The sequence below is a fragment of the Procambarus clarkii genome, chromosome 79 (assembly GCF_040958095.1).
Source record: "Procambarus clarkii isolate CNS0578487 chromosome 79, FALCON_Pclarkii_2.0, whole genome shotgun sequence".
NCBI classification, from domain to species: domain Eukaryota; kingdom Metazoa; phylum Arthropoda; class Malacostraca; order Decapoda; family Cambaridae; genus Procambarus; species Procambarus clarkii.
Window position 1 is genome coordinate 20,002,069 of NC_091228.1, and position 16,767 is coordinate 20,018,835.

A 16,767-nucleotide genomic window follows, 5' to 3' on the forward strand; every position below is an offset into this window, starting at 1 on the left:
TGATAGTGTGAGACACACACTGATGGTGTGAGACACACACTGATAGTGTGAGAGACACACTACTGATAGTGTGAGAGACACACTACTGATAGTGTGAGAGACACACTACTGATAGTGTGAGAGACACACTACTGATAGTGTGAGACACACACTACTGATAGTGTGAGACACACACTACTGATAGTGTGAGACACACACTACTGATAGTGTGAGAGACACACTACTGATAGTGTGAGAGACACACTACTGATAGTGTGAGACACACACTACTGATAGTGTGAGACACACACTACTGATAGTGTGAGACACACACTACTGATAGTGTGAGAGACACACTACTGATAGTGTGAGAGACACACTACTGATAGTGTGAGAGACACACTACTGATAGTGTGAGAGACACACTACTGATAGTGTGAGAGACACACTACTGATAGTGTGAGAGACACACTACTGATAGTGTGAGAGACACACTACTGATAGTGTGAGAGAGACACACTACTGATAGTGTGAGAGAGACACACTACTGATAGTGTGAGAGAGACACACTACTGATAGTGTGAGAGAGACACACTACTGATAGTGTGAGAGAGACACACTACTGATAGTGTGAGAGAGACACACTACTGATAGTGTGAGAGAGACACACTACTGATAGTGTGAGAGAGACACACTACTGATAGTGTGAGAGACACACTGATAGTGTGAGAGACACACTGATAGTGTGAGAGACACACTAATAGTGTGAGACACACACTGATAGTGTGAGAGACACACTGATAGTGAGACACACACTGATAGTGTGAGACACACACTGATAGTGTGAGACACACACTGATAGTGAGACACACACTGATAGTGTGGTAACTCACAATAAATGGCAATAATAACTCACGTCAAACATGTGGAGAGCGTCGACGTATTCACTATGGTAATAATATCTTCCCGGGTCTACTATCACAAATTCTGTAAAGATAAAAAAAATCATGAATTTACATAAAATATATTGTACATCATATGAGCAACTGAGAGTTCTGTTCCATGATAACTAACTCCACCCAGCACCTAGTGAGTCAACTGAGAGCTCTGGTGCATGATAACTAACTCCACCCAGCACCTAGTGAGTCAACTGAGAGCTCTGATCCATGATAACTAACTCCACCCAGCACCTAGTGAGTCAACTGAGAGCTCTGATCCATGATAACTAACTCCACCCAGCACCTAGTGAGTCAACTGAGAGCTCTGGTCCATGATAACTAACTCCACCCAGCACCTAGTGAGTCAACTGAGAGTTCTGGTGCATGATAACTAACTCCACCCAGCACCTAGTGAGTCAACTGAGAGCTCTGATCCATGATAACTAACTCCACCCAGCACCTAGTGAGTCAACTGAGAGCTCTGGTCCATGATAACTAACTCCACCCAGCACCTAGTGAGTCAAGTGAGAGCTCTGGTGCATGATAACTAACTCCACCCAGCACCCAGTAAGTCAACTGAGAGCTCTGGTCCATGATAACTAACTCCACCCAGCACCTAGTGAGTCAACTGAGAGCTCTGGTCCATGATAACTAACTCCACCCAGCACCTAGTGAGTCAACTGAGAGCTCTGGTCCATGATAACTAACTCCACCCAGCACCTAGTGAGTCAACTGAGAGCTCTGGTCCATGATAACTAACTCCACCCAGCACCTAGTGAGTCAACTGAGAGCTCTGGTCCATGATAACTAACTCCACCCAGCACCTAGTGAGTCAACTGAGAGCTCTGGTCCATGATAACTAACTCCACCCAGCACCTAGTGAGTCAACTGAGAGCTCTGGTCCATGATAACTAACTCCACCCAGCACCTAGTGAGTCAACTGAGAGCTCTGGTCCATGATAACTAACTCCACCCAGCACCTAGTAAGTCAAGTGAGAGCTCTGGTCCATGATAACTAACTCCACCCAGCACCTAGTGAGTCAACAATTATGTATAGGACTGCACCTTATAATATATTTGGAACAAATTATTTAACAGCTTTAACGTGAGCAAAAGTTAGGAAGATTTATTTGCCAAAAAATGCAGATAACGGATCAACGTTAATCATGTATAACTCTCCTCACCTTCATGTATAACTCTCCTCACCTTCATGTATAACTCTCCTCACCTTCATGTATAACTCTCCTCACCTTCATGTATAACTCTCCACACCTTCATGTATAACTCTCCTCACCTTCATGTATAACTCTCCACACCTTCATGTATAACTCTCCACACCTTCATGTATAACTCTCCACACCTTCATGTATAACTCTCCTCACCTTCATGTATAACTCACCACACCTTCATGTATAACTCACCACACCTTCATGTATAACTCTCCTCACCTTCATGTATAACTTTCCACACCTTCATGTATAACTCTCCTCACCTTCATGTATAACTCTCCGCACCTTCATGTATAACTCTCCACACCTTCATGTATAACTCTCCACACTTTCATGTATAACTCTACACACCTTCATGTATAACTCACCACTCCTTCATGTATAACTCTCCACACCTTCATGTATAACTCTCCACAGCAGCCAACGTTCTCTCGACTTAGTCCTGCAAGACGACTATGTAAACCGCCGCCGATATAAAGCAGTATGTGTCGACTGGTGTTTAAGTAGAACTGGAAGAGATTGTCGTACCCCGAGACCGGCTTAGGGAAGAAACGGACGACAGTGAGGGTGCCTGTTGGGAAGCGCTGCTAGCCAGACGCTAGAGGCTTTTGCCAGGGGTTCACTACCCCTGTATCGACTGTTTAAGTGGCCCGATCAGCGTGTGGGCTGAGGTTCTCTGCCAGCAAGTGGCCGAAGAGTGGTCGTGGGGTATAGGCACCTCGTAAGACTGTCAGTGGGCTGGCTCACGTACAAGATGAACCTCGCCAGTGTTTTCCAGTATGGTTGGACAAAGTACTGAGTGAGAGAAGCCTAGCTCTACCAAGTACTCAAAGATCAATACACTGTGATCACTCATTCCCAAGGGTGCTTCCAACTTAACTTCCCTTATATCTCACTCATTTGTGTAAATATTAAATCAAGCATGGCTAGTTCATCTTCCCCTCTCATTCTTGTCAGTCCCTTGATGTGTTGGCTTAGAAAGTTTCTTGTTGCCACATCCAGCAGCTTAGCTCTCCAAGTGAGACTCAGCTCTCCAAGTCTATCTTCCCGTGGTTGAAGTTTCCCATGATTAGTAGTCCAGATCCATTCCTGCTAGCGACAGAAGCTGCTCTCTATTATGTTAATGGTGGCAATGTTGTTTCTATCATAGTCCTTTCTGGGTCTTCTGTCATTTAGTGGTTGGTTATATATGACTACAACTATAATTGTTGTCCTCCAATTGCTATGGTACCTGTTATGTAGTCACTGAAATCTTCACAGCCTTAAATAACCATCTCCTCAAAACTCCAGCCTTTTCTTACCAGCAGAGCTACACCACTACCTCCCCTTCCTTCTCTCTCTTTCCTCACTAAATAGTTCTCCTGTGGAAACACTGCATTTGTTATGGTTTTCATTAACTTTGTTTCTGTGAGTGCTATTATGTCTGAGTTTTCTTCTTGTTCTCATTCTCTAAGTTCATATGTTTTATTTGTAATTCCATCTATGTTAGTGTACATTGTCTTGAGACTCACTTTCTTCTGTTCCTTCTCATGTCCCCTTCTTTGTGAGTGTTCTGCTGATGGGGGAAGCTGTTTCATAAGTGAGAGGATTTGTGAGGTGGATAAGAGTCTCAGAGGATACTGGGGTGAGGGGGTGGGGGGCTCAAGTGAAGGGAAGACTGGGAGGGAATGGGATGAAGGGGGACAGGGGACAGGAAGGGAAAGGGGGGAAGGTGGATATGGTTGAAGTGGAGAAGGGAAGGGGTACCTGGGGAGGTATGGGGTGAGGAGGGAGGGAGGGCTGACTGAGCATTTGAGTGGGGGCAGGGAGGGTTCAGAGTAGAAGGGGGTTTTCTATGAAGAGGAGGGTGGTGGAATATCCCTCCCCTCTGGTGTTACTGGGTTGCTTATTGTGGGGAAACTCACCTCTGGTTATGTTGTATTGGGGGCTGTGATTTCCTGATTTTCTCCTCTCGCTTTGCGCTTTTTCCTTGCTTCTGCTGCTATCTCTCTCTCCTCCCTCGTCATGTCTATTGGGCTCTATTATATCAAAATTTGAAACTGTGTATGGAATCAGCCTCCACCACATCACTGCCTAATGCATTCCATTTGTTAACTACTCTGACATTGAAAAAGTTCTTTCTAACATCCCTGTGGTGCATTTGGGTACTCAGTTTCCACCTGTGTCCCATTGTTCATGTACCATCCATACTAATCAGTTTATTTTTATCTACTGTGTCAATTCCTCTGAGAATTTGGTTGGTCGTGATCATGTCTCCCCTAACTCATCTGTCCTCCAGTGTTATGAGGTTCAGTTCCAGTAATTTTTTCCCATAGCTCATTCCTCTCGGTGTACTCTCTTTCTCCTCTCATTGCTCTGGGACTAGCCTGGTGGCATACCTCTGAACCTTTTCTAACTTTGTTTTGTGGTTGACTAAAGGTGGACGCCATGCTATGCGTATGCGTGTGAGTGTATTTACTATATATATATTGAATATGTATGTATATTTGTATCTATTTGTATCAAGGCACAATGGGTATAATAGGCTATTGCGTGTTCTAACTTCTTGTTATACTATGTTGGTTCGGGGTCTTGAAGTAGGTAGAACATAGTTATGTGTTAACTGGCTGTTGATTGCTGGGTTTGAGTTTTTGATGTGTAGTGCCTCGCTGATGTCGAGTCTCCTGTTGTTGTTGTACCTGTCGATAATTTCTGTGTTGCTTGAAAGATTTCTCTGGTGATGGTCTGGTTGTGTAAGGAGATTATATGCTCTTTAATGGAGCCCTGTTGCTTGTGCATTGTTAATCACCTAGAGAGAGAGACGTTGTTGTCTTGCCTATACTAAGATCTTTGAGGCTGGCAGTTCCCAAGTGGGCATCAAGTGGTGGTATAAACGACGTTGGTCTCTTTTAAGGCGTTCTGTTTGATGCCTGGAGACTTATTCATAAGTTGGTTTGCCGTCTTCTTATTTTTATAGTAAATTGTAAACTGTGTCTTCTGATTTTTGTCTGTGGGGATAACGTTCCTATTAATAATATATATCCATCAATCACTGCATGGGGAATTGTGTAAAACCCTGATTTGCGTCTCGGAGAGGCTGCAGGATCTGTTTGAATTCAATGGAATTCCCACTTACAATTCTTTTGACTGTGTCGTGGCCTAGTCAACTAAGGCGGCGTCTGGGATCATCCCGTTCGAAAGTTCGAACACTCATCACGGCCCTTGTGGATTTGTTCATAAGAACTTTCCCTTTAGGAGGATAGGCTGAACAGAGACCCGGGGTACCCCAGCTATATATATGAAAGAGAAAGTATTTGTCTATCCAAGGATGGAAGCTGTGAGGGAATGTAGATTCCCTCAGCTAGTTTTCCTAGTTTTCTAGATTAGGCTAGTCGCTCTAGGGACTCTAGTCAAGAAGTTTTCAAACATACACTTGTGGGGTGTTGGATGAAAGCTCTTGCTATGGACTATCATTTAAGACTAGTCAGAAGTCTGTGATTGCTCTGTGGAGAGAATTACAGAATTTTCCTGTTTCTATGAAATAGGATGGGAGTTGAAAGTGAGCGGTGTGAGTAGGTACTTGTCTAAGACCGTTAGAGGGGGGAAGGACAGAGGGGTGAACGTTGCCCCCCACCCCCACCATGTGAGACATTGCGCCACTGTTTTCAGGCCTCCCCCTCCTTGTGATGTCACGGGACGCCTGAGGGTGAGGGAGGCCTGTGATTGGTTTAGGCATCTCTACTCCTAGCTGAGTTTTGGCGCGAACAGCTGTGATTGGAAGCGGCACCAAGGAGTTGTGCCAGCTTTGTGCTGATTGGTCAAGACAAGGTAGGGGGGGGGGGAGATATGGGCATTTTGAGTTCCCTTAGCCCGCCAAATAGTCAGTTTGAACTGGGCAGCGAGCTGGAGCAAGACGTAGCTGGGTGGAGGTGGCAGCCTGCCACCTCCACCCCCCGTTAATCGCTGTGTCATTACTCATCGTGGATGGCACTCCTGCCATCCTGGGTTGTGTCAAGGCCCAATTTGCGTGAAATTGGGGCCGATGTGACAAACTAAGAGACAGTTACAGTGTTAACCCATGAGGCAGCTGGCCTCATGGTTTATCAGATTGATCCCTCATCCCTCGGGTCTGAGCATCCTGTCTAGTGTTAATGGACAATTGGTGGAATAATTGGCAGGGCCTCCTAGTGTAATTGTGGTGATATTACAGACCCCTGTTGGACTTTGAATTCCACTTGGCGGCGACCGTGTGGTGACGCCGCCAGCCATTGTCACCCGAGTGTACAAGCGAGCATGCTGATGATGGGATGTAAAGTGATCTCCCATCCACGTGTGTATGCCTGTAGGCGCAGCCAGCCAACTGGGCTGATGCATCCCATGTGCGCGCCGCCTGTCCCAGGGCCGCGTCACCCACGCCGCCTACCTTGGCCAGCTGCCCGGAGGCCACCCACCCAGGTCACCCGCGTGGCCAAACCCCACCCCACCCCGCGCACCAGCTCACGCTGGGTAGGGTGCGGTGTCGTCATGCACTACCCGTGGCCACCCCCTAGGGCCACGAGGTGGCCACATGCTTGGGCCACCTTCCCTGGACATTCTATGGTCACACCTCACACGAGGAGCGAGCTAGGTGTTTACAGCCAGAGAGGTAGTGACCAGGGAAAGGATTGATGAGGATTTGAAGAACGTGAGTACAATTATCATTGTATAACAGTGTGTTGAGGACCGGTGGAAATTCCGGTAAAAGCTGTGTTGTCCCATAGCCCTTCCAGGCTAGGAAGCAAGCTGAGTGACAGCTGTCAGTGGCACGTCCAGGTGACTGGTAGGGCGGTACCTGGAGATGGATGTTGTACACGGTACCACACTGTAGATATGTATAGTTATATATAAGTGTATAGACTGACTCGGGTATGTAACTGGTCAGTGTAGAGATTTACCATATAAATGATCCAGTTGTCGATTCTATATAATCGGTCAGACTGGATTAGTGCTATGGAGTACCAGCATGTAAAATTATTATCACTGCAGAGGTAGGCAGGCCAGCATTGAAGGGATGTCAGTGGATACCCTGAGGTCTGTGTAGTTAGAGATACATTTATCTGGTGATATAATTTTCATTGATTATGTGAATGCCATTTCTATGTGTTCATTTGCATGTTTTATGTACTGGGTTGTGTGGTAAGTCAGTAGATGTGATTGCTGACTGAGTGCCTAATGATGTCATTAGCATGTGGGGTATGCTGACGGCATCATTATGTTGCAGGTTTGTGCAGTGTTGTTATCAGGTATTACAATATTACTGCCCTAGGAGCTGTGTTGAGGGTTTAAGGGACCTCTATGATTATTCAGGGGAATTCACAGTACTTAATGAGAGCAGGCAATTGATTTGTTAATTGCCTTGCTGAGGTAAGTGTGTGCTCACAGTAGTCCTTTGCAACGGTTGCAAGAAAAGGGGGCAGTAATATTGGTATACTCTTGTTGTTGCATAACGTGTGTCATTAATGTGTGGGCATAGTAATTAACGAGTTGCAGTAGCCGCAACCGTATGTGGGCAGTGCATTTGTGTTGTTATGCATGCCGTAGTAAGTGTGACCTATGTAACACTGGGGTTACTTCGTTTCTTTAAGTTGTGCTGAGGACTTAAGGATTCAGTGAGTTAATGAAAGGGGAAATTAACTGGATAAGGGGTGCACACTTATTGTTGAGTGAGTGAGAGCTGTTATAGGAGAACAGTGTTGAGCTTGAGTGAGATACGTCTTGGGTGCATTTAATTGCCTTGTAACCAGTTAATCCCGCCTTGCCTGTCTTTGTTACTGTTGACAACAGTGCAACTTCTTGTTGGGAGTTGTAAAGAGTGTTCACACTGGGTTGTGATAGGGGGGGGGGTCACTGTTGGACTACCCTCCTAGTTACGTGGGTCTCTCCTGGGGGGCGGGAGGACCCCTAAGTTTGTGATTATAGTAGCTGTCAGGGAAACCGAGACACTATTGATTGCATGCTCGTGTCTTTGTCTTCAGTGGATATCCTTCATTTGTTCAGTTAGTTCATGTTGTCAGCCCGAAGTGTCAGCAAGATGGAGCCTGCTGTCACTTCTCGAGGGGCTGTTGAATAGCTGTGTTGCAAATGCCACTTGATGTACAATAACGTAACCATTCGCTGTGGTGTAACTTAGTCTGTGATATTTTTCTTTGTTTTGCAATATTGCGTCATCAGTAGGCACACCTGTGTTCAGGTTAGTTCAGTGTGCAGCCTCACAGCAAGGGTTGCTATTTAGCTGTTTGTTATCGTGCCACTGGATGGACATTAACGTAACGTAAACTCGGTAATGTAGTAGTTAGTCTCTTGTTATTAATAAATTGTTATGTTATAGAAAACGGTCTTTGATGTCAACCCTTCAACCATTCTTTTCCACCCATGTTCTGCTTTATACGATTGAATGTTGATGTGATCTTGATATGACGGCTGTTCTTGGGAATTCGAATTCCAATTCATAGCGCCACATCAGATATAAATATTTGATTGTGAGAACCCGCCGGTTACCCTTATTAGTTTTAACGTCCTATTTAACTAGGAGGAGCCAGCGACCTATTGTGGTCAGGTTTTCACCCCTATTGGTGGAGGCCTGGCGGTTTGCTCCCGCTTTTCCTTTTTCTATTGAACTCATGCCTAACTGCCGTGAGCAGCCTTTAAACTTGTAGTCCACCTCCTAAGGGAGGTAGGCGTAGAAAAAAATCTCACAGAAGCCATAGACTTGGGGTTAATCTCGCACAACATTGCACGGTAATTGGTGATTTTTGGAGTGTTTGGGGGTATTGATGGGAGACCTGTGAGGGAGTGCTACTGGTCTAGGCACTGGGTCCACCCGGGTACTGCTGGGTACCACCTCTAGTCACACAAAAGGGTGCATTACCGGCACTAACCTTACGACCAACCTCCTCCAAAGGATCAGCTTCTTGTTGGACAATACAGATTTAATTATTGCAACATTATTGTAAGATACCTGAAGAAATTCTCGTACAATGGTGTTAATTTGAGAAAAAAATTAATTTCTCAAATTTCTTAATTTGAGAAAGCTCAAATTAAGAAAAGAAAATAACAAATGATTATTTCATTCATAAAATTATTATAAAATGATTCTGCTAAATGTAAATATTGAGACTCTTCTGTTAGTTGACTTTGAAACTTTGAAAGGAAGTAAATTTACTTAAATTTATCCGAGGGCTTCTATCTCAAGTGGTTTTGATGGGGCCAGAAAGCCGACGGCTTGTCAAGGGTTCTTCTTTCTTTCTTTCTCCATGGCAACACTGTTACACTGAACCATTACATGTCAACACTGTTATACTGAACCATAACATGGCAACACTGTTATATTGAACCATAACATGTCAACACTGTTATATTGAACCATAACATGTCAACACTGTTATACTGAACCATAACATGGTAACACTGTTATACTGAACCATAACATGGCAACACTGTTATACTGAACCATAACATGTGAACACTGTTATACTGAACCATAACATGGTAACACTGTTATACTGAACCATAACATGGCAACACTGTTATACTGAACCATAACATGGCAACACTGTTATACTGAACCATAAAATGGCAACACTGTTATACTGAACCATAACAAATTTGAACCAACCTATATTAGAGCTTTCAGGTTTCGCACTCGCTATCCTTTCTCTCTTCTTTCTTTCACAGTATTTATAGTCGTCGATCTGAGAGCCGGGCCATCGTCCCACATCAAAACTTCCAGCAAAGTTGAACACTGCTTCCAGGGAAATGGGGTCAGGGTTTACTGCCAGCAGCTCTGTGCTTCTGTCTACCACTCCTGGGTTTAGGAAATAATAAAGCTTTATGTTAGTGTCTGAGCTGGCATAAGAATATAAATATATAGTATGGTAAAATAAGAATACAATTTTCTTACTGTACTAGAATAACAACAAAATTTGCTTGTCCTGCTTGAATGAGCATCAGATTTTCTCAGCACATGCTTCCCTCAAGCAGGTCTAAGTCAGCCTTGGCGTGCTTTACTTACCCAGGCTACACACAGAGTCTGGCTCTGAGGAGAGGGACAGAGAGGCTTGTTCCCCAGGTTGTACGCGAGAGGCTGACCAAGTGAGGTTTACGGTGTTACTGAGGCACTTGTCCACCTCCAGCTCCCTCGAGTCCGCCACAACCTCCCCATCTTGACGGGTATACCACACCAACACCTGCAAAACATTATCAGTCTTAATGCCCCTCTTCATATGGCATATCAAACCTGGAACATATTATTGTTTTAGAGTTATTAATGGAGGGGGAGAAAATAAGGTTAATGCCATCATTCCAGGTCACACATCCTCCAACAGTGTTACAGACCCAATAGCTGGTCATATTTGGGACGGGAAGATGCTTAACTAGCACTCAGCATCCCAGTATATTGAATTAGCTATTTAGTTGTCATACATTGATAGCAGTATTGGTGTTGAGCTCGGCATGCAAGCTGTTCACACTCGGGGTCCTTTCCAGACTTTTCGCCTGAACATGAAATTAAAATGTCAGTATTTTTCACATTTTATGTAAGTAAATACACATTTCTAAGACGTGGGACAAAATTTTAGCAGTGTAGCCTTAAAAATTAATTCTAAATAAAATAAAATTGCATCTTTAAAACGAAACGTGAACAAAAAAATGTTGACTTAAAATTTTTAAACATTTAAATTGTAACTGATTATTCGTTTCGAAGCTGCAAAACTCACTTTTAATTAAATAAACTTAAAACTTTTCACCACTAATAGGAGAGGCAGATATGGGCTGATTATTATCAAACTTTACACATCTGTTGAATCTGGCGGACTCATTGTGGTACGTACTGGTGCAACTATATTGATTTTGAAGCAAATGAGAAAAAATTCACGAATCATTGATAATTTTACTCATTAGCAGATATATATATATATATATATATATATATATATATATATATATATATATATATATATATATATATATATATTATTAAATATGACCGAAAAAGTAAGATTAATAATTCTAACACGAATTTTCTCAATCTTTCGTACATTATGCTTCACTGTTGGAGGTAAATCAAAAATCACCTCTCCAAAATTCATTTTTATTTCTAGTCTGACGCGACACGGGCGCGTTTCGTAAAACTTATTACATTTTCAAAGACTTCACAAATACACAACTGATTAGAACTTGCGTTTCCCTGATTTTATATCTACATTTGAGTGAGGTGGGAAGGGTGATGTGGCATTACATTTGAGTGAGGTGGGAAGGATGATGTGGCATTAACACAAGACAGAACACTATAGGATATTAATAGGGTATTAAAAGTATCAACACAAGACAGAACAGAAACAATGGGTATTGAATAGAAGTGTTTGTAGAAAGCCTATTGGTCCATATTTCTTGATGCTTCCATATTGGAGCGGAGTCTTGAGGTGGGTAGAATATAGTTGTGCAATAATTGGCTGTTGATTGCTGGTGTTGACTTCTTGATGTGTAGTGCCTCGCAAACGTCAAGCCGCCTGCTATCGCTGTATCTATCGATGATTTCTGTGTTGTTTACTAGGATTTCTCTGGCGATGGTTTGGTTATGGGAAGAGATTATATGTTCCTTAAGGTTTTTATATGATTATATGTTAAGAAGATTTAAGATTATATTGATTATGAAGGTTTTAAGATTATATGTTATTTAAGGAACATATAATCTCTTCCCATAACCAAACCATCGCCAGAGAAATCCTAGTAAACAACACAGAAATCATCGATAGATACAGCGATAGCAGGCGGCTTGACGTTTGCGAGGCACTACACATCAAGAAGTCAACACCAGCAATCAACAGCCAATTATTGCACAACTATATTCTACCCACCTCAAGACTCCGCTCCAATATGGAAGCATCAAGAAATATGGACCAATAGGCTTTCTACAAACACTTCTATTCAATACCCATTGTTTCTGTTCTGTCTTGTGTTGATACTTTTAATACCCTATTAATATCCTATAGTGTTCTGTCTTGTGTTAATGCCACATCATCCTTCCCACCTCACTCAAATGTAATGCCACATCACCCTTCCCACCTCACTCAAATGTAGATATAAAATCAGGGAAACGCAAGTTCTAATCAGTTGTGTATTTGTGAAGTCTTTGAAAATGTAATAAGTTTTACGAAACGCGCCCGTGTCGCGTCAGACTAGAAATAAAAATGAATTTTGGAGAGGTGATTTTTGATTTACCTCCAACAGTGAAGCATAATGTACGAAAGATTGAGAAAATTCGTGTTAGAATTATTAATCTTACTTTTTCGGTCATATTTAATAATATATGTCTACAGGAAAGACTGCTACCAAAATATACTAATATATATATATATATATATATATATATATATATATATATATATATATATATATATATATATATATATATATATATATATATATATAAATATATATATATAAATATATATATATATATATATATATATATATATATATATATATATATATATATATATATATATATATATGCATATGTATATCTAATTTCTTTAGTTAATGCATTTAGTTTTTATCTTGTAGCACATTTATACACTAAAAGGTATGTATTCGGTATGGTTAATATATGTATACTGTATATACCCTGTATACACAGTATCTTGTGTATAATTTAGAATACCATGTATAGTTATTATTCATTTATTGCAATAAATGCCAGGGCTTTTATAGCAATAAAAGTCCAAGTTCGTCCTACAACAGCTACAGTTGTGGCCGCCTACAACAAGCCACAGTTGTGTCCGCCTACAACAAGCCACAGTTGTGGTCGCCTACAACAAGCCACAGTTGTGTCCACCTACAACAAGCCACAGTTGTGTCCACCTACAACAAGCCACAGTTGTGTCCGCCCACAACAAGCCACAGTTGTGTCCGCCTACAACAAGCCACAGTTGTGTCCGCCCACAACAGCTACAGTTGTGTCCGCCTACAACAAGCCACAGTTGTGGCCACCTACAACAAGCCACAGTTGTGTCCACCTACAACAAGCCACAGTTGTGTCCGCCTACAACAAGCCACAGTTGTGTCCGCCTACAACAAGCCACAGTTGTGTCCGCCTACAACAAGCCACAGTTGTGTCCACCTACAACAAGCCACAGTTGTGGCCACCTACAACAAGCCACAGTTGTGTCCACCTACAACAAGCCACAGTTGTGGCCGCCTACAACAAGCCACAGTTGTGGCCACCTACAACAAGCCACAGTTGTGTCCGCCTACAACAAGCCACAGTTGTGGCCACCTACAACAAGCCACAGTTGTGGCCACCTACAACAAGCCACAGTTGTGTCCGCCTACAACAAGCCACAGTTGTGGCCGCCTACAACAAGCCACAGTTGTGGCCACCTACAACAAGCCACAGTTGTGTCCGCCTACAACAAGCCACAGTTGTGGCCGCCTACAACAAGCCACAGTTGTGGCCACCTACAACAAGCCACAGTTGTGGCCACCTACAACAAGCCACAGTTGTGGCCACCTACAACAAGCCACAGTTGTGTCCGCCTACAACAAGCCACAGTTGTGTCCACCTACAACAAGCCACAGTTGTGTCCGCCTACAACAAGCCACAGTTGTGTCCACCTACAACAAGCCACAGTTGTGGCCACCTACAACAAGCCACAGTTGTGGCCACCTACAACAAGCCACAGTTGTGTCCGCCTACAACAAGCCACAGTTGTGTCCACCTACAACAAGCCACAGTTGTGTCCGCCCACAACAAGCCACAGTTGTGTCCGCCTACAACAAGCCACAGTTGTGTCCACCTACAACAAGCCACAGTTGTGGCCGCCCACAACAAGCCACAGTTGTGTCCGCCTACAACAAGCCACAGTTGTGGCCGCCTACAACAAGCCACAGTTATGGCCACCTACAACAAGCCACAGTTGAGTGCTCACTACACGACCATGTAAGGCTGGAGGGAACATGTTGAGGACCTCCCCAGACCAGCGGCCACACACGCGGTGTAACTCTTCTTCCAGGCGGTGTTTTGCTGACTGTATTATAGCGCTACTTTACTAATTTCGACCTGTGTATTTTCACATAATAGTTTCAATAGTTTGATTTTCACATTCAGTATTCATGGTATATAAATAAAATAAGGATATATTATGGCAAAGAAAAATTGACCGCAGGTGTGTTGACTCAAGAGCATAATCCTTCCTCTCTTGAACGTCACAATGTTAACTGAGCGCTTCGTCTCCCACAAACAACGCTCCTGCCATGTGTGTGTGTCACATGTGCTGACAAAGAAGCAGCAGTAGATGTCACACTAATAATTTTAATTTTATAACATTTTAATATATAAAATACTATCTACATATACAGTAGTATTATTTCATAGCAATGACGTTTTATTTCTGTCTTGGCCGTCAACAGGCCGTCGGCAGTTCGCAGGTATAAAGAGGTTGAAGAACGCACCTTTAGAGCGCAGGCGGGAGAAATACATAATAATTTACACTTGTAAAGTATCAGAGGGTCTGGTTCCAACTAATATTTTAATATTAATGTTTTCCCTCTAATATTATTATTTTCCCTCTAATAATATTATACCCTCGAATATTTTCTTCGAGAATTTTCTCGAAGTAAAACTAACTAATATCGGTAAGTCATATGAGCACAGACGTTGTGGTGTCCAGAGTAGGGATAATGATTCCACAGAACCCTGCCCCACAGTTCCCAGAAATCAGGTAATTGAGCATTATTCTGAAACTTCGACATCCCTTGGTGAGTCTCTAGGGGAGTCCCGGTGAGTCCCTGGAGAGTCCCCTAAGAGGTCCCTGGGAGTCCCCTAGGAGGTCCCTGGGGAGTCCCCTAGGAGGTCCCTGGGGAGTCCCCTAGGAGATCCCTGGGGAGTCCCCTAGGAGGTCCCTGGGGAGTCCCCTAGGAGGTCCCTGGGGAGTCCCCTAGGAGGTCCCTGGGGAGTCCCCTAGGAGGTCCCTGGGGAATCCCCTAGGACGTCCCTGGGGAGGTCCCTGGGAGTCCCCTAGGAGGTCCCTAAGGAGTCCCCTAGGAAGTCCCTGGGGAGTCCCCTAGGTGGTCCCTGGGGAGTCCCCTGGGGAGGTCCCTGGGGAGTCCCCTAGGTGGTCCCTGGGGAGCTCCCTAGGGAGTCCCAGAGAAAGTCCCTTGGGAGTCTCCTAGGAGGTCCCTGGGGAGTCCCCTAGGACGTCCCCTGGAGAGTCCTGTAGGAGTTCCCTGGGGAGTCCCCTAGGAGGTCCCTGGGGAATCCCCTAGGAGGTCCCTGGGGAGTCCCCTAGGTGGTCCCTGGGGAGTCCCCTAGGAAGTCCCTGGGGAGTCCCCTAGGAGGTCCCTGGGGAGTCCCCTAGGTGGTCCCTGGGGAGTCCCCTAGGAGGTCCCTGGGGAGTGCTCTAGGAAGTCTCTGGGGAGTCCCCTAGGACGTCCCCTGGGGAGTTCCGTAGGAGGTCCCTGGGGAGTGCCCTAGGAGGTCCCTGGGGAGTCCCCTAGGAGGTCCCTGGGGAGTTTCCTAAGACGTCCCTGGGGAGTCCCCTAGGACGTCCCTGGGGAATCCCCTAGGAGGTCCCTGGGGAGTCTCTGGCTCCTGGGGAGGATGATAACAACGATGTCTTATGATGAGCGCCAAGTGAGGTGTTCTACCAGACATAAAAACACAAACTTCTGGACACTTATTCAGAACACTGTATACAGCTGCTTGTGAGAAAGAATGTGGGTTACATCCGAAAATTTGGTTTGTAATGCACTTACACGTGCATTGTGTCTTCACTTTCATTGATGCACTGCGGCTTTGTGGTAAGTTTCTCCAAAAATATAATGCATTTATGAAGAAATTTATGCATGTAATATTTCTCAAATATTCCAGAAATTTGCACGTGGAATGACAGTTCAGATAATCTTGAAGTTAAAGGTTTGGTTAATAAATAATGAAAGCTTAGTAAGAAAACTGCTAACAATCTCTCAAGGTTATTTGTGCATCCTTAAAGTGTGGAAGTTGAACGACTCGCAGCAGGCAAATGTTGCAAACGTCTATCATTATCTTAAACAAATTATCCTTTCTGAGTAGACTTACTAAAAGGCAAATATAATCCTTATACAGACCTTGACCTTGGGAGACGCAGTTGGAGGAATGTTGATATTGATGTTGACGACTCCCCTGATGGTGTTGGGGAAGGGAGGGGGGAGAGGCTCCACCAGGTGCTCCACACTGATGGGCAGCTCCCCGCTGGTCAGCTGGTACTCCTGGCTGCTCTGGTACTGGACCGTCCCGCGAGACACAACCTGAAGTAATAGTAGAGTGTTAGGCCCCGCTGGTCAGCTGGTACTCCTGGCTGCCCTGGTACTGGACCTTCCTGCGAGACACAACCTGAAGTAATAGTAGAGTGTTAGACCCCGCTGGTCAGCTGGTACTCCTGGCTGCCCTGGTACTGGACCTTCCCGCAAGACACAACCTGACGCAAGCAAGTAGCTTCGTATGCAGGTCTAATGGTCAATGAGAATTTTAAGTTGTATATATCATTAAACAACTTTTATATCTAACATTCATTAGAACTCTTCCAACTAAACAATTGAGGATCCCGGGGTAAGCCCCAGCCAGGACA

General features: G+C 44.2%; 1 protein-coding gene across 3 annotated transcripts in view; it reads right to left on the reverse strand.

Moving 5' to 3' along the window:
* The window catches only part of LOC123764589 (alpha-1-inhibitor 3), a 209,935-nt gene that overhangs the window by 84,306 nt on the left and 108,862 nt on the right, over nt 1–16,767 (reverse strand). For all 3 annotated transcript variants that reach the window (XM_069314575.1, XM_069314574.1, XM_069314576.1), the window contains exons 10-13: nt 16,268–16,447; nt 10,176–10,350; nt 9,780–9,968; nt 896–966 (exon numbers count right to left, since the gene is read on the reverse strand). In XM_069314575.1, coding sequence (XP_069170676.1) covers nt 896–966; nt 9,780–9,968; nt 10,176–10,350; nt 16,268–16,447 — 615 coding nt within the window. The remainder of the gene's footprint in view (nt 1–895; nt 967–9,779; nt 9,969–10,175; nt 10,351–16,267; nt 16,448–16,767) is intronic.